Raw genomic sequence first — 18,813 nt, 5'->3', positions numbered from 1 at the left:
GATTCTGTCTGCTCCCCTTTTTATAAATCTCCCCCTCAGTGTGTTGACACACTGTCAGAAGGAAGACCAGCTACGCAAACTGACCTAGCCAGCATGGTTCTGCTTCTGTGGTTGGCATGGTCAGATTATAGAGGCACAGCAAACCAATAAATACAAACATAACATTTTACATCTCCATACTTCTCCACCTATAAACAGACACATACATGGAGACTGTCATTTTTAGTGTAGTTCCATTTCTGCAGTCAAATTTGAGAAATGTTACCCCTCTATAGGTTTGTTACATGTTCCCATTCACACAGTAAAAATAATTATTACAAATATTTTTCTTACCTTTTTGCAATTTCTTTGGTGAAGGCCTTTGTGCAGGTTCCAGGCTACTCTGAGCAGTTTGAAAGTAAAAGTATAGGATCAAACCGAGCTTCTTCTGTCAATGAGGTACGTCAAATGGAAGATCTGACTTCCATGTTACACTATACGGAAGACTTATTTAATTCCACCTGGAGACCTTGGCTCTTCTTTAGAGAATCGGACGAGTACACGTGGATATTGCTCTCTGCAGGAGTCCCTTCTTCATGAGGGAGTTTTCACGATGCCTTTAGGGGCCCCTGCCCTTGTGTTCTGCTTGTAAGAGCCCCTGCTGGTACCTTTGGGGAGCTGGACTTCTTTGCCCTTTTTGGAATTTTCTCTTGCTATTTTCCCCTACTTTATGATCGGCTTCCTTGTCTTCCCCATGCGTCTACTCCCACTGTCTTACTTTCTATGCTTATATTTTCCTGGCTACTACCTGCTTTGCTGCAAGCCCCAGGGACTCCATTTTTCAAAGCACATACGCTATGGTACCCTGTTTATTGGCTTAGTATCAAGTGATATTAATATTACTAGTTGATTGATAGATAACGTGTTCACTTACTTTCTATTTGGATGGTGATACTCAACACTGGTTTTGACATTTGATTCTCACCGTTGGTTTGGGGTTTTTTTTTAATCTATGCCTCATTTTGTATCCAAGTGTGAGACCTGTTTTTATGTTCTTGTACTATGTTGAATAAAGAACTTGAAATTAAAAACAAGAAAAAAAATCACTAAGCTTCTTCTCATTAACATACAGTGCCTCTAGGTCTTTAACCCTTTGTCAGGACAGTGTTCAAATCTAGTTTACACATTTGCCAGCAAAGTACAGACAGGGTTAATTAGAGTAAACAGAACTCCCTACAGCCACCTTCTTAACATTACATAGAGGTTTAAGGGTGATAAAACAGGTGTCATCTCTATGAGATTTCAAAAGTGGAAATACACTTTAAGTAGCCCACAGACAGGATGGAATTTAATAAATAATTATGGGACTTATCTACAGCATTGTTTACTTCTTTTATCCAATTTTTATTTTTCAGTCTTAGAGAGTGTGGGAAAAGGTTAGAGCTTTCTGTCAGATTTTTCAAGTGTATGTAAACCCCAACAATAAACTTCTCTTATTTGCTCTTTTTTGGTCAGTGTAAATAAAAGCATTTGTTCCATCTGTTTTATAAATGCAAGAAACATGCTGATCTTGTAAGAAAGTTAGAGCTGTCCTGTGTTCTGTACACTCTCTTTGTGAATCTATTTCGTTCTCCCAGTTCTTATCTTAGGACAAGTCAATTAGCGCTTATGCTTTAAATATGAAGGCAAGGAGAGAATTTGAATAGTGTAGCTGGGCAGGGCTGACACCAACAATTGCTGTGTGTTGTCAGCCCACAACAGGACTTAAGAGTTGAGTGTACAGGCAGTCCCCAGGTTATGAGCAAGATAGGTTCTGTAGGTTTGTTCTCAAGTTGAATTTGTATGCAAGTTGGAACAGGTACATTTTTTTAAGTGTAACTTCAGCCGAAACAATTTTTTACAAAGTTTTGGATAGCATAGGGAAGTGTTAACCCCCTGTAACGTTTGCTTTGCTGTGTGTGCCCCTGTTCAGAAAATTTCACCTCACTTCCTGTCCCTGCAACAATTGGATTTTTAAAATTTTGGGTTGTCGAGGAAACTAGGATTGGTGATAGCTTCAGTGGAGACACATTTTTCCCATAATAAACTCTTACAGTAGTGAATTTCCCTTCCTAGGGGTAGATTTCCGGTCACTTTCTGTTGTCTCAAGGACTGGAAGCGAGATTAAATATCTTTCTATTGAGGATACAGACAGCAGTAAAAATCTCACAGTGACCCGGAAGAAGAGGTGGGCGCCCTTTGTCTGCAGGTCTAACAAGAGACAACTTCCTGTAAATGTACGTACAGTGTTACGAACCAGACCAGAAAAGCCGGGCACTCCTTGTCGGCACGAGAGCGATAGCTTTACAACTACCCCTGCTGTACAGTAATAGCCTCCGTTTGTAAGTAGGAGTCGTGTGTATGTAAATCGGGGACTGCCACTATTTACACCAGATCTACAGGTGTTTTAGTGTACATACAGGGTCTTAAAAGTAAATTATCATTTTCAACCGTTGTGACCAGGAAAAAAAATTCTCATTCCTGAATCTGAATGATTGAGATTGTAAATTTGAATATGATTTCCTTTAGAACATAAAGAAACATGTTGTAATGTACAGGCACAACAGAAAACCATTTAATACGTCTGGCATTCAATTCAAGTAGCTGGTCTGAAGGGAAAATTAAGGGCTTTTGAATGACTAGACTCAATGATGGCAAGATCTGATGAACGATTTCAAATGAAATTCTAACAGTGTCTAGCCAGCCTAAAGGTACACCTTGCGATTATCATCCCATTTCTTTCTAGACCTCTTCGAACCGTCGTTCGATTTTTGCTCGAATACCCCATCATGAACAGACCATTGTGGATTTTGATTATCATTCATTATCAATACTAACTGCCCGAATTTCGTCGATCAACAGAACATATTTTCGTTTGCGGATGTGCAGTGTTCATGTTACGATTTTTTTCGTACGAAAACGCCACTAATCCAATGATTTTCGTATGATTCTAAAGAAGTTTTACAGCCTGACCGATCGAGAAACTTCGGCCAGTTGTACAGTAATACTGATCATTCACTTCCCATCAACTGGCCAATTATCATACGAAAACTTGATAGTGTTCGATTTCCAAACGATAATCGCAACGAGTATGGGCACTTCAACACTGTGGAGGAGGAGGGAAGAGCATAGGGGTCACCTTATCAGTGGCTAGACTTTGGCTTTTAAAAGCAACCTATCATGATAGAAACATGGGCCTTGGAGAGCACTAAAGGGCACAATGGAGCAAGGTCACTTTCTACAAGTGCTGATTGTTTGGCAATACCTGAACTTGCATGTAATTGTATTCTCAGGTAAAGCTGCTTAACAGATTGCTTCAACTGATCATTTAACTGGATTCGTGATGGAATGCTTTGAAGAGGGCGGTAGAGCAGCCGCTGCTTGGCATTTAGGAGGCGATACTGCGATATTTCTTGCATTCCAATTGCAAAATTGCACTGCAACTACGTACTCACACGGTTGCAGCGCGGTCCCATTAATTGCAAATGTTGTGCTTGGCAAGCACCACCGTTCGACAAAAGCGACATGCTGTTTAAATACACATACAATTGCCCCACGATGCACTTATACCATACATTTATACACATACAAAATGCCCCACAATGCACTTTTCAAGTACTGCCTTCACCTCCCTCTCTATACCTCTATTCTTTTGAAGCCCACTGTATTTGCCTAATTTCTCCAGTTTCTCTGAAGATTGCTGTAATCTGTCAGCCTCTAGAACTGGTATCTCGCTTTCTTGATGACTTCTCTGCCTGGCTACCCTACTTTCTCTCCTCTGAAATAGCCACTATCATTATGGGTGACTAACATTGCTACTAACATTAACACTGGTGACCACTCAACTTCTCAACCTAACCTTTTCTTTTGACCTAACACAATGGACATACACTCCTACTCACTCTGATGGCAACATTCTAGATCTAGTGTTCTCTTACCTATACACTCCTTGCAACCTCTCCCAACTCCCCTTTCCCCCCTCAGACCACAACCGTGTCAATTTCATGTTCACCCTGTTCCCATCCAGCACACTGTTACCCGGAGAAACCTTCACCAATTCGACCCTTCTCTGCTGTGCTACTGACTACCTCTATGACAAAATCTTACCCCTGTCCTGCCCTGGCTACTTTTGTCTACAACAGCTCGCTCTCATCCTCCATAGACACCCTGGCTCCCCTCACTACACGCAGACTTAGACCGCATCCATACAAGCGTGACAAACAGAAGAAACCAGAAATCTTAAAAGTCATAGCCGCGCTCTTGAGCGAGTGTGGTGTAAAACTAGGTTTCTGCAAGACTTCACCCTGTATAAAGCTGCCCTAATAAAAAATTAAAAAATGAGTTCCTCCGTGCTGCCCAACAGACTTATTTTGTCACTCCCATTAACAGACTCTCATCCAGACCTCGTCAACTCTTCTCTACTTTTAGCTCTCTACAATGTCCCCCACCGCCTCCACCCACTAAATCATTCACTGCACAAGACATTGCCATTCACTTCAAAAACAAAATAGATGCAATTAAGGATGAGATCTCCACTGTCCAGACACATTACCAAATTAACATACCAGACCCAACATCACATGTGTTACTTCCCTCTTTTTACCCGATCACTACACAGGTTACAAAACATTTCCCTGGCACCCGCCTCCCTACTTACCCCCTGGACCCTGTTCCCTCTACACTACTCCGGTCACCCTCTCGCTCTATCCTGCACTCTCCTATTGACATTTTCAATCTTTTACGGCAACCCGCAGATGCTGCAGTGCCGTCCGTCCGTTTTTTTTACTACGGGCGGACGGCAAGAGGTTAAAACATGCACTGGTCACCCCAATACCCTCACTGGGCCCCACAAACCTTAATCTCAGACCAATCTCCTTACACCCATTCACCTCCAAACTCCTAGAACGCCTAATCTACAACCGTCTCGATAACCTCCTCGACCCCTTACAGTCTGTCTTTTGCCACCAACACTCCACTGAAACCGCCCTCCTAAAACTCACTAATGACTTACTAACTGCTAAAAGCAAAGGCCATTACTCATGACTCTTGCTTTTAGACTTCTCTGCTGCTTTTGACACAATTGACCACCCGCTGCTTCTCAAAAAAACTCCTCCGAGACTCTGCTCTGCTCATGGTTCTCCTCCTACCTAAGCGCTCCTTTAGTGTCACCTACAAATCTAACTCATCCCCTCCTCTTTCTGTAGGGGTCCCCCAAGGCTCTGTCCTTGGACCTCTTCTCTATCTACACCTCCTCCCTTGGTCAGTTGATAAGCTTGCACCGCTTACAATGCCATCTCTACACCGATGACACTGATATTTCGCCACTCCACAATTCACCCCCTCAGTGTCCTTATATGTCACTAATTTACTGACATATCAGTCCGGATATCACAACACTTTTTAAAACTCAATCTTTAAAAAATGGAGTTCATGATTTTTCTTCCCCTAAGTTTTCCTTTGAGATTGATAACACAACTATTCCTACATCCCCCCATGCCAAGGTCCTAGGTGTCATCCTTGACTCGGACATCACCTTTCTGCCCCAAATCCAATCACTATCCAAATCATGCCGCCTCCACCTTCGTAACATCTCCAAAATACGCCCCTTCCTCACCAATGATCCCGCAAAATTACTCATCCACTCACTTGTTATCTCTCGTCTTGACTATTGTAACTCCCTCCTCATTGGCCGACCTCTACACAGGCTATCCCGTCCTCAGTCTATCATTAATCCAACTGCTAGACTCATCCACCTAACCAACTGCTTTAGTGTCTGCAACCCCCCTCTGCCGACCCCTACACTGGCTTCCAATCGCCCATAAGATAAAAGTCAAAATATTAACAACCAGTTAAAATCTATCCACAACTCTGCCCCCGGCTACATCTCAAACCTGGTCTCAAAGTATCACCCTAACCATCCCCTCCACTCTTCCCAAGACCTTCCTCTCTCTAGCTCCCTCATCAATTCCTCCCATACTCGCCTATAGGACTTCTGTAGAGTCTCGTCCATCCTCTGGAACTCATTACCCTAACCTTTCTGTCTATCTGATAATCTGACTGCCTTTAGGCGATCCCTAAAGACTCATCTATTGAGGGAAGCCTATCCCACCTCAACCTAGCCACAGAACTATCACTTTCTCAAACAATTCATCACTGCACAGCTACCACCTCTTGCATCACTTGCCCCTCCCTTTTAGATTGTAAGCTCTCATGGGCAGGGCCCTCCTTACCATCTTGTCTTGATGTATATTGTAATTGTAATGTCTTCCATATATTGTAAAGAGCTGCTCAAACTGTTGGCGCTATATAAATCCTGTATAATAATAATAAGAATGATAATAATAATTAAGTATACAGGGCTCAGTGGCCTCTATTTTACTTTTTAGGTGGGCAGTTGGGGAGCGGTAAAAACAGGCGATTGATCCCTCTTGCCATCCGTCTGAATAAGGCCTTAGGCCCTGCTTGCATCATAGGCATAGCGGTGACGCGTGTTCCCTTGTGTTTTCAGGCATTTATTTCCCACGTTGCCAAGCATCCCTCATTGATTGACATGGGTGCCTAAAACAGACCAAACGCAAATTCTGCTTTTTCTCCTCTGCATGTTCATGCGCGTTTGCTCAGCTGTGTTTGGGGTGCCATTATTAGTAATGGCACTTCGCGTCAGGTGTGTGTTTGGTTTGACATGCGTTCCCGATACGCCTATGTGTTAACGGGGACTCAAGAGAATCCTGGGTCTTTCCCTCTCCAAAGAGAAAACAAACCGATACCTTTTACTGTATATAATAAATAAGGACTTGTTTCAAGATGGTTTGTATTATATTTTGGAAATCCGTACACACAGGAGCAGTTTATTAAGAGTTACATTTCACATTTTTAATGTCTGTACCTAAAACCTCCTTTTACTAAAAGTGCGTCCGTTATATTTATTTGTTTTTAGTTTTGGATGGAGTGTGGGGATTTCACGGTATGCCCCAAATATCACTGGTACAAAATGTTATGGGAAATTTTACATTTTCTCCAGGAATGGGGACACCTGTTCTGGTGACAACTGTCTAAGAGGAGATTTTCCCTCACTTACTTTTGTGGCTCTAGGAATAGAAGTTTACGGTAAATCTACCCAAACAGCACAGAGACACACACACACAAAAAAAAAAGTCCTTACGGGGTTCCAACCCTCCCCTACTCCATCCAAAGCCCTCAAAAATGTTTAGTTATAGCTATACTTATACAGAGCGCAGTAAAAGCCAAAATGGATTGTTCATTGCAGATGATTGCATTTTGGTCATCACCATTACAATTTGCACTGTAATATAATAAGTACATAGTTTTCATAGGAAAGGTGTTAATAGTTTTTCTCCCCATGTGCAATACAACCTCTAAGCCTGTAGGTGTCTCTGTTGATTTGCCGGAGTGACTACCAAACTTTCTCATGAGAAGGTACTAACTTTGTTACCTTCGACTCGGATGAATTCACTTTTTTTTCTTTTTCCAATCTATTGTGAAATCCCCAAAATATCTAAAACCATGAAAATTCCTATATAATGTTTATTTTTTACCTGCAAGTTTGTTATTTTTGACCTATACAAAGATGTAATTACTCTTCTTTTTCAATAAAAATGTGTACAAAAAAAAAGGAGTTCCGAGTTTGCTAAATGTAGGATTTCATGACATGAGAATCGGGGGTTCCTTTATCAAAGAACTGCCTTCTGTCTTGCAGCACTCGGCGATTCTAATGCAGAAATATCATCTTTTTTCCCCATTAGGCCAAGATGGCCTAATCAAACATTTTGTAAACATGTGCACTGTTGTGGGCTCAGGTCGGTATGTTGTTGTTATTTGGATTACCGTAGTGTGTTTTAAAAAGGGTGACCAACTATGACGACAAGTGGGGTTCATGCAATACATGTGAGAGAAATCAAATTAATGTGAATAAACCTGAAGGTGTAAGTTCGCCCTGCAAATATGTGTGAACGTTACGTTTGGGCAAAGAATGTCAAAAATGAATGTTCTTAATATACATGTATTTGTTTTCCAAATATGAAGATAGTGATGGACCTGAGAAGTAATGACATAAATGATTTACTTCCTATGCTCATTTACTCCATCTAGTGGACACAATGTACTACTACAACACACTACATTCAAACTGAAAAAAAATAAAATTTGATATATTTGATGTTGCCATTATTCACCCAAAAGGAACGGTCGCGTAAATTCACAGGGTAAAGGGTCCTGCAAATTGTTTACAAATAGACCCCTGGGTGTTAATGATTTATTATCATTATATCTATGCAATTACCTGTGTACCCTGACACAGCCATGCATGCTTATTTGATATGTAGGTCCTACCTCATATTTAGTAATGCTGCGCAATAGTTGTACCTTGCCAATATTCATATCTCACTGCCAGGGTAGTAGACTCACTGTAGTCTCTAATGGCAAGAAACACACATAATCCTCCTGGTAGTCAGAGGTCCTGATCCCGACTGCCTAGGATTTAGGTCACATGACAGAGCTGCATATTAACCAAGCTGTGAACGAGAAACATTTGTATTCAAAACAATAATGTGATTCTGTACAGGTGCCCAATTCATTCATGTTATGTGTACGTTTTTAATAGTTTCACCTTGTTATCATTCATGCATAAATCTATGAAGGTTTCAGGAAATGCATACTAACACATATATATTTATTAATTTATTTTTTATTAGAGATGCACTGAATTATTGGTGGCCTAAATGTTTCCGTTGAAAATGGTACTATCAGGAAAATGCAGATAGAAGAAAAAAAAAAATAGTGCCCATAATACGGTGCCTCCCCTGCCAACCACAGCAGGAGTTTTCACTGCTCCGACGCCACCTCCTTTCTGCCCAGTCGCTGTGCTCAAACAGATGTAAATAGTGGGCGTGAGCAATAGCCAAAGCAGGCTGACTACTGCACCCGCAAACCGCCTGCTGTCAATCACCAGAAGACCAGACTTGGGAGAGAACTCATTCCTTAAACAGTCTCTGCCCACTGCCAGCATCACTGGGCTTTACTATACTAGCCCAGTGATGCTGGCAGTGGGTGGAGCCTGTTAGAGAGAGTTCTCCTTCAGGTCTGTTCCTCTGCTGATTGACAGCAGGTAGTGCGCGGGAGCAATAGCCAGCCTGCATATCCAGAGGTAGTGCGCGGGAGCAATAGCCAGCCTGCATATCCATCGAGTTCAACCAAAAGACAAAAACAAATTCACTGAAACAACCAGAACATGCAGTGATATGTATGTGATACAACAGGTGCTCCAGGTCAGTCCGTATTCAGCCAAAGTGCTACTTTGGAAAAGTGCCCAGCTACACTAAAATGGAAGGAACAGTACCTCAGACATCCATTAGTAGTAGAAAGTTTCACTCAGGGAAAAACAATAAAATCACCTTTGACTCAGAGATCGCAGTTACCAGCATAGAAATCCCCACCGAGATTCAGTGCATCTGCTCATCTCAAGTCATCATATAAAATAACCCCATCATAACAAAAATACCTCTTTGTTCAAAAAACAGAAAAATAGGTAAAAGTTTGAATTGTTTATGCGTAGACGTTTTAACCCCTTCATGACAGGAGACGTACACTGTAGGTGCCGCCACAAAGGGCCCAAATGACTGATCACGTAAACTGTACGTGATCAGCTATTTGGGACACTGTAATGCTGGTAACAGCAGTTACCGTTCTTAATGGATGCCTCAGTATTGAGGCATCCATTAATGAAACAGTTAAGCTTTTTCAGACACCTGATCCTTTTCAGGAACCGGGTGTCTGACAGTGAGAGCAGAGCTGCATTTGAAGCTCTTGCCGTCACTCTGACAGCTGGTATAGATCGGAAATCCTGATGTATACCGGCTTTGTTTTCCTAAACCTTCAGCAAGAGAAACATTTAGCTACAGTTTTCTCTTGCTGAAAGAATGTTGAAGGTTTCTGATTGTTGTTGGAACGATCAGAAAACCTTTAGTGCCCATTCACACTGGGCGTTTTATCGCACGATTTCCGCCACGATATCGTGCATTTTTGCCGCGCGATATCGTGAGAAGTCGCCGTCCAATGATTGTCAATGGAGCTATTCTAATGTACAGGTCACTGTTGCTTGTGCAGGACCCTTTTGCTATTTTTGAATGCAGCCCGACGTTGAAGGACGCTGGAACGTTGCCTGAACAGTCGCGCTATCCCGCCGCGCGGAAATCCGCTCGAGGTGAGTGTCGCTTAGTGTGAATGGGGCCTTAGGGCTTGTTCACACCAAATGCAGACCAGATCTGCATAAGTTTCTGCACATGTAGTGCAGTGTATTTTGCCACGTTTTTTGCACGTTCAGGGCTGTTTTTGCAAAAAACCTTTTCTTTTTTTAAACTTTAAAATGGGCTTTCAGTGCGTTTGAATGCGTTTTGCTGCAGTTTTTTTACATGCTCTGGAACTGAACGCTGCGGTGTGAACTAGAGCCCCAAAATACCATTGGAATACATTGGACGCAGTTTTGATCCGTAACTTTTGATCTGTAACTGCTCTGCTCCTGGAACGCGCTTGGTGTGAACTACCCCGTAGTGACATCTGATCCTGAAATCCTACAGGATAAGTGTCACTAAGGTTATTATTGGCTTTTCTTTAAGTTTGAAGCAGCCCGATAACCAAAAATTAAATTATCAAGCAGTAACAGTGAGATTAATTCACAATGACTGCTTGATATAATTAAATAAAAATGTTTTTTTTTTAAAAGTGTAAAAAAACCAAAAATAAATGTAACAAATAAGAATGATATATTTAAATATTTTTTATACTATCATTAATAAAAATTTAACCCATTACAATGAAAATCTTACATTTCTAAAATCCTAGGGATGTGAGGTTTTTCCAAATAAAAGACATATAAATGAATGTACTTTTTTTTTTAGCTGTACTATTTTTCTAAAAAATAGTACAAATCAGAACTGGGGGAAAAGTGTTTTCTTTACGTTTTTTTATTTTATTTTATTTGTCCTAAGTGAGGTGTTAGAGCTATATATTTATATTACATATGTGTACCTATCTGTCCTCTAAAGATCAATAAATAATGTGTGTGGGTGCACTTAGTAAGAAAGTATATTACCGACGTGGAAGAATCACACAGCAAAAATGTCAAAAGTGTATCAGTCATTTACGAAGAAAAACTAAAAACAAGCTCAGTCATGAAGGGGTTAACACCACCTAATATTATGACTGTTTGGTAGCAAAGGGTTGCTCTTCAACATTTCTGAACTCATCTTCATCCTTTGCCTCATGCAAAAAAGAAAGTCTACATTCACTGTAGCCCAAGTGGGCTCCTGACCTCTTCTGCTCAGGCAGATAAGATGAAAGATAACAAGGGCATGGTAAAAGTGTACATAAGCGGTGCAAAAACCTATTAACTGGATGGTATGTATACAAATAAGTCATTAGGAGGACATAGTACAGATGTTGTTATATTGATGTTATAATCCAATCAAATGAGGTCATCTGTAACATGAGTTGCATTAATACAATTGTTAGTCACATGATGGGAGCAAACGGATGTCAGATGATTTTTATTTTACAACGTTTGCTGTTAAAGCAATTTTTGTTCAATTATAGTAACTAAAAAAGAAAAAAAAATTTTTACAACAAGGCTGGAAGTTTTTTTTGTCTATTGCCATTTGCAGTATCATCGGGTATTTTTCAGTACTTGCAGGGTTTTTACAGAGACAGAAGGGAGAGCTGTGCTACAGATGTGTTTTCTTTTTACATTGTGCCGACACATACACTTTAATCTACATTACAGGCGGTCAGACATGCAGGTACAAGCCAACCACCCTCAGGATTGCCTCCGACATATTGTCTGTCTCCATAAACATGAACGCTCAGCTTAGACATCAGCAGATTCCAGGACTTTCAGGTTTAGGGTCTTTTAGTAAGGGCTCCCAAAGTAAGAAAAATAGGCATATGTACACATAAATGTAACACAGGCACCCAAAAATGCTTCTGTATACCTGCAAATGTCTTTCAGAGTGCTATGAACCAAATGCCTACTTTTACATTTTTGACCCATCCCCTTCCACCTGCTTCTTCCAGGATGGGCAACCTCGTAGTCCAATAAGGAGGTGCAAAGGCCAAAACAAAACCTCTACTTCCTAGCTGATTTTGATATTGTATAAGAAAGCACCCCAGGTTTCTCAGTTTCCAGGGCACATTGGAAGCCATCTTAAAGCGGACCTTTACCTACTTTCACTAAAATCACCTCAGCACGCAGCTCTGCATGCCGATATAAAATTATCTTACATTCATTAGTTAAAATATATTTTCCTTTTACTTACAATTATTGTTTTCCCACTTCTTGGACATTAGTGATGTAATGTGTCTGAGTGTCGCATCCTGGGAAAGTTACATCAGCATTGCTGGGAAATCTCATAAGATCTCAGGGACAGGCATTTTCATCCCCTGAGATGATGTGCATGGTCACATGTCCTAGTCACATGTGCCAGAGTTCCAGGAAGTAAAGGGAATATATTAATCTCCCCTTACTAAAAATTGCCACTGTGAGAAGAATGAGGAGGATAAAACAAACAAGGTATGCAAAGAATAAAAAGCCGGTGTTCTGTCGAAAACCCCAATTTCTTGAGATGTCCCACGACGTCACGTCTGGCTGACTTGCCAGTAAGATGTTTGGATAAGTTGGCTCTAGTACGCAGGCGCCACCCACAGCATTTTCCTAATTCTCATCAAGTTCACCAATGCTCTTCACTGCGCGGCTTCAGATCCCAATTCTATATACAGGTGAAACTCGAATAATTAGAATATGGTGCAAAAGTAATTGCAGTAAGTTCTGCAAAAAGGGGCCCAAACCAAGTACTGAGTACATATGCATGCTTGTACTTTTCAGAGGTCCGATATTGTTCTATGTACAATCCTTGTTTTATTGATTGCATGTAATATTCTACTTTTTTGAGGTTGCGGATTTGGGGTTCTTGGTTTTCATGAGCTGTAAGCCATAATCACCACAATTATGACAAATCACGGCTTGAACTATCTTGCTTTGCATGTAATGAGTCTCTCTCATATATCAGTTTCACCTTTTAAGTTGTATTAGTTAAATAAATGAACTTTGCACAATATTCTAATTTTTCGAGTTTCACCTGTATATTGAGTGGGACAACTCATATTAATAACATGCTGGATTAGTCTCATCTTTGTTGATTATAATACTTTATTGCTGTCTGGTATGTATTCCTACTACTGCAGCTACAGCTGGTGTTGTATTTTCAGTCATAGTTTAAAGCGGACCTTTACCCTTATCTCTAAAATAACAACAAACACACCTTTAGAAATGTTAAGTAATGGCAATCTACAAACACATCCTTCTAGATAATTGCCGGCTTTGTATTCTTTGCCTACCTTATTTCTATTTTCTGCCTCAGTCTTCTGGCAGGGGCCATGTTTACTAAGGGCAGAATGCTAGCTCTCCTATTACTTCCTTGATTTCTGGCACATGTGACTAGGCACTTGAAAAGGACACGTGACCATGCACATCATCTCAGGGGAGGAAAATGCCTTTCCAGATGAGATTTCCCAGCAATGCTCTGCTGATGACAAGGCAATCCCAGTGTGCATTGCGTTGGCAAACTGAAATCATTTGCACTTTCAAAGCAGGAAGTGAATGCTCTGCAAGTGTAAGTATTTCAAAATCACAGCATTTTACACCTGACATGTCTGTGTTATTATTAATCATCATGCATAGAGGGATGCATTAGTAGAATTTCATTTTTGGAGTGTAAAGGTCTGCTTTAATGCATACATACCAGACAGCAATAAAGTACTAACATCAATTAAGATTAAACTAATCCAGGCACGGTAAAAAGAATTGGAGATTATGATAAGGCTTCTGAAGCCACGCAGGCGCAGTGAAGAGCATTGGCGAACTTGATGAGAATTAGGGAAATGCCGCGGGTGGCGCACATGCACTAGAGCCAACTCATCCAAACATCTTGTGGCGGCGTTGGAGATCGCCAGAAATTGGAGTTTTTGACAGCACAAGGGCAATTATCTAGAAGTATCTGTTTATAGATTTCTAAAAGTTTATTTGTTGACATTTCAAATATAAAGTTCCTCCTTAACCCAACCATTTACCTACCTCCTTCAAATATGAACATTGTTACTGTAAGTAAAAACAAGTAAGATATCGCCCAGACTTACCGAGAGAGGCATCACCATCGAGCAAGTGGTCATCTTCCAGGGTGTGGAAGTCCATCATGCCCCCAGCTCCATCCAGGAGTTCCTCGTCACTGCTTGCACTAGTAATACTGTTGTAACTGTTCCGGTAGTAGCTTCTCTGAAACAGCTGCTCAGACTCCATTTAGATGATGGACCACCTGTTTTTGATGCATACAAGAAACATTAAAACTCTACAATGGTGCAGCTAGAAACCTACATCTAAAAGTATTGACTCATTTAAAAGCAGATACTGTACACAATCCAAATGCTTTTAACCAATTACTGAACACAGGAAAACAGGGCAAATAGCTAACATCAGATGCAGAGCTTGACATCCCCCAATGCCAAGGGGACTGTGTACTGCGCAGCAACCCGTAGCAACCAGAGTTTACTATGGTCAGCTCGGCTTAGAGACTCTCTATTGCTGTGGTTGCTGCACACTGGTAGTGGTATGTAAGAGAAGTGTTAGTGAAGAACAGGTGACAGGACTATTGTGGTTATGATGCTAAGATTTCATTACACAAATGTAATACTGCAAGTGTACACGTAAATGTGCCCTTAGATATAGATGACAGTCTTCTAATCTGGGGGTACTGTCCAGCCTGAGGCCAGGTTCAAACCTAAGCGATTTATCGCACACAACACTGATTTACATTAAAGTCAATGGAGGCTGTTCACACCTGCATTTGTCACACGGGTGAAATCACCTGGCGCGCAAGAAGGTGTAGGAGCTATTTTCAGGCGGTTTTGGTCCCACAGACATGCATTGAAAATTGTACGGTTTTTGAAGCAAAATCGCGCCGAAAACATTAAAAAAGGAAATCGCCCTAAAACAGCTCAATCACCCAGGTGTGCACCTGGCATCAGGCTGGACAGTGTCGCCAGATTAGAAGACTGTCATCTATATCTAAGGGCATATTTACTTCATAATGGTCTTCTAATCTGGGGCACCTAGGCGATTGAGCTGTTTTCACTAGTTTTTTTTTTCTGCACGATTTTGCTTCGAAAACCGTGCGGTTTTCAATGCATATCGATGTCTATGCGACCAAAACCGCCTGAAAGTAGCTCCTGCACCTTCTTGCGCAACAGGCGATTTCACCTGCACGACAAAACACAAAAGGCGTGAACAGCCTTCATTGACTTTAAATGTAAATCAGTGTTTTGCGCTATAATTCGCCTAGGTGTGCACCAGTACTGAGGGGACGTCATTATTGTCTAAGCAAGGAACAAGGAAGTGGGTAGCAAGTACCTGATGAAAAAGGTGCTGCTCCTTAATTCTATTGTACTTTGTCCACCCCAACACACAAACACACACTTTTGCCGAATGATTGAAAAACAGAAGGAATAAGTACCTACTAATTTGCCGTACATAGCAGTGAATTTTGCATTTTCTCTTCACTTTTAGCATAATCCAAACACAATTCTAAACTGAGATCAATAAAACACAAAATGCTATAAAGAATAGTCGAAGTAAAGCTTACAACGAACACAATACGTACCAATTAGGTCATAAATAATCCTAACAAAGGATGCCGCTTTCTTCCTGGACTCCGTGATAAAGCAGATATCTATGGGAATGAGAGTTGGCCAGTGAAGCTGTAATATGGTCTTATGATACGGACTGAACACGTGCTTCAGATCATATGAATGAAGAATGCTTTACAGATGAAAGCATCCATTTATAAAGCAGCCACCACTAGACACAATGGGAAACTAAAAACCAGGAAACTGATGTCCATGCAAGAAATACATATATTCCATTTCCACACTCTGAAATCTAAGTTGAATTTTCCATAGTTGCGTTATAGCCCATCTCTGGCAAGTTATTTCTTGCCAGAGATGGGCCACTTCAAGGGTTGGTTTTTATTTAAACCAACCCTTGAAGTGGGGCTATCCTCACACTACACGGGAGTTTTCCTCATTTATGTGTAGGAGGAACGGAGTAAAGGACTTTTACTTACCTGATCCCCGCTTCCCCAGCACTCACCTCATCTCAGTAGGACTGTCCCTCAGCATCCTCATGTAAAATGGGCCCTGATTTAAGTGTGATGACATAAGTGGGCCCCTGACCACCAAAGCGGAGAGTGAAAGCGGCTGCGGGTGCCTATCTTGAAGCCTGAGTGAGTGGGGATCAGGTAAGTAAAAGTGCTTTACACAGCAGTATATGCAATAGTGGTTCCTCTATTTTAGATCTTTTATGTTCAACGATATATTGAAAATGGTCCTACTTCCCTTCCGTCTTACCCCGTCACCACCCACCCTTCCCTTCCCCTACTCACTCAAATTCCCTACTCCCATACCTTACCTTTCCCTCTCCGTGCATGAGAGAACGATTCTGGGAAATGAGTACTTACTTAAGCTTTTGGTTCTGATGCACATGCTGTGATTTCCTCATTGTCCTACTTCTTGTATGTATACTGGTCTTGTGCTACCTATGTTTCTTTTTATTATCTTCCAATAAAAATGTATTATACAAAAAGAAAGTGCTTTACACAGTACACATAGACAAAAACTATCTAACCCTTGCAGCGCAGGGGTCTCCACTGCAGGTGTAGTTTACTTTTTTCCTGAATGGAGACTTGAAAATTGAATCTGAAGGGACTATGCATTGCTGACTTGTTTGTCAAAAGTGCTATTTCCAGGCACTTCACTACCCAGTCAAATACCATCTTAAAATAAGAATGCATCTGTTGAAGTTCATAGAGTCGGATATCCCCTCCCCACATGCTTGTTCCAGGTCAGCAACTGACAACGTAGTGAACGCAGCATGAAGATGAAAGTCCTTGGGTTAACGCCCCAAATAAGTATGCAGTCGCAGCTCCCATATTTTTCCTGTTAACTGTGCCCGTGGAGGGGAAAGTAAAAGGGCCACTCAGCTCACCCTTCCCCGGCAGCTTGTACACAGAAAGCCTCTATATACTCCAAATCAACTTGTACAAGCTTACATGGGGCTTCCAACTGCTTCCCCTGTCCTATGTGATGGTGCTGGATTCATCAGGAGGCACCTAGCACTGTCACGTGTCGGGTAGGGAGTCACATGATCAATCAGACCTGGAAGGGCTGCTGAGTATTTCTATTCGCTCCTCACTGAACACAGCAGAAGGGGAGTAAGCAAATGAAGTATACCATGCTGGGAAGAGGTGGAACCTTTACCTCCCATCTTAATGAACAAAAGGAAAGTGTACATTTAGGCACAGAAAAAGACATCCAATTAAACATTTTTTAAAAACTCACATTTATTTTAAAAGGGAATGTCATTGTGTTTAATCTTTTCCTTTAGGTATTAATGCCAAGATTAAAAATTACACTTTTTTTTGTAATAAGGAAAATATTACATGTTGTAATTTCCTTTCGAGCCAGGAGGTGGAGCTCTAAGCTATTTTTCACAAGTTCTGCTCTTCCTCCCGTTACCCTAAGGAGAACTATGGGGAAAAGACTTAACCCCATAGTTCTCCTTTAAGCTGAAATGTGTATACACAACTATGCGAGTCAGAACTGTTACCTTTCCCCCTCTTTGTTTCGCTAATCTTTGAGGCCTATTCGTATTTGCCTAGCAAAACACCACAACAAATCCAGAAAGACTTGCCAAAAAACAATATACACTTCAAAGCCACACCGTTAGGCTCACAAACCACATCAGAAGTCTCCAACAATCAGTGGTGCGTAAATAAAAAAAATAAAAAAAAACCTACTTGTCCGAGGACTAAAGCGGTGTCCCTCATGACAATCTACTTGTCTTTATACAAAATTTTGAAACCAAACCGTATTTAGCAGTGTTAAGAAGCGCTTCTCATTGGTCAGCGCCATCAGGTGACCGCGCTGACCAACAAGTGCTTGTAATTTGCAAGGGAAATTCAGAATACATGGCACAGGTACAGATAGTACACCCGTACTGGCAGACGGGAAGGACCGTTCGCTGAAAGGTAAGTAAAGCGTGGGGGGAGAGGGGGCCAGATTTGTGTGGGTAATTCCATTTTCCCAAATTGATCTCAATGGGGTTACAGCCGCGTGGCAATCGCTGAAAAAAGGTACATGTTTCTTTTTTGACGACATGCACCGTGCAGTGTTTTCAACCATGATTATGCGCGATTGCACGGGCGGTATTGCGTCGGGAAGCAGCGCAATCTGCCTGGCGCGACTGGGGTGCCATTAGAAAATAATGGCAGTGCCAACACAGTGGTGTGCGATTCTGTGACCGCCCGGCCATCCGCACGGTTTTGTGCACGATTGCCGCACGGATCGGCCACTTCACACACAATATATTTATTTATAACAGGTATTTATATAGCGCCGACAATTTACGCAGCACTTTACATAATTGCACATTCACATCAGTCCCTGCCCTCAAGGAGCTTACATTCTAAGGCCCCTATTTCACATGCATACAGACAGGAGCCAATGAACCTTCAAGCATAATGCCCTATGCGTGTGTTTATTTGCATGCAGATGGTGGGGGCAGCAGGGTTGATTTACATTTTTATTTACTTGATTTTTTTTTTTTTACTTTGTAAAATTTTTTGCAGCAGACATTACTAATCGCGCTAGATCACCAGGTAAGCAGGAGAGGGGGCTGTG

The 18,813-nt window shown here is 41.4% G+C and overlaps 1 protein-coding gene across 2 annotated transcripts in view; it reads right to left on the bottom strand.

Annotated features, from left to right (window-relative positions):
- The window catches only part of CLCN3 (chloride voltage-gated channel 3), a 76,143-nt gene that overhangs the window by 52,196 nt on the left and 5,134 nt on the right, over positions 1–18,813 (bottom strand). For both annotated transcript variants that reach the window (XM_018560042.1, XM_018560044.1), the window contains exon 2: positions 14,221–14,396. In XM_018560042.1, coding sequence (XP_018415544.1) covers positions 14,221–14,380 — 160 coding nt within the window. In that variant the 5' untranslated portion in view covers positions 14,381–14,396. The remainder of the gene's footprint in view (positions 1–14,220; positions 14,397–18,813) is intronic.

This window comes from Nanorana parkeri, unplaced genomic scaffold (genome assembly GCF_000935625.1).
Source record: "Nanorana parkeri isolate BGI_ZX_2015 unplaced genomic scaffold, ASM93562v1 scaffold428, whole genome shotgun sequence".
Taxonomy (NCBI): domain Eukaryota; kingdom Metazoa; phylum Chordata; class Amphibia; order Anura; family Dicroglossidae; genus Nanorana; species Nanorana parkeri.
This window is presented reverse-complemented; position numbering and strand designations above follow the sequence as displayed.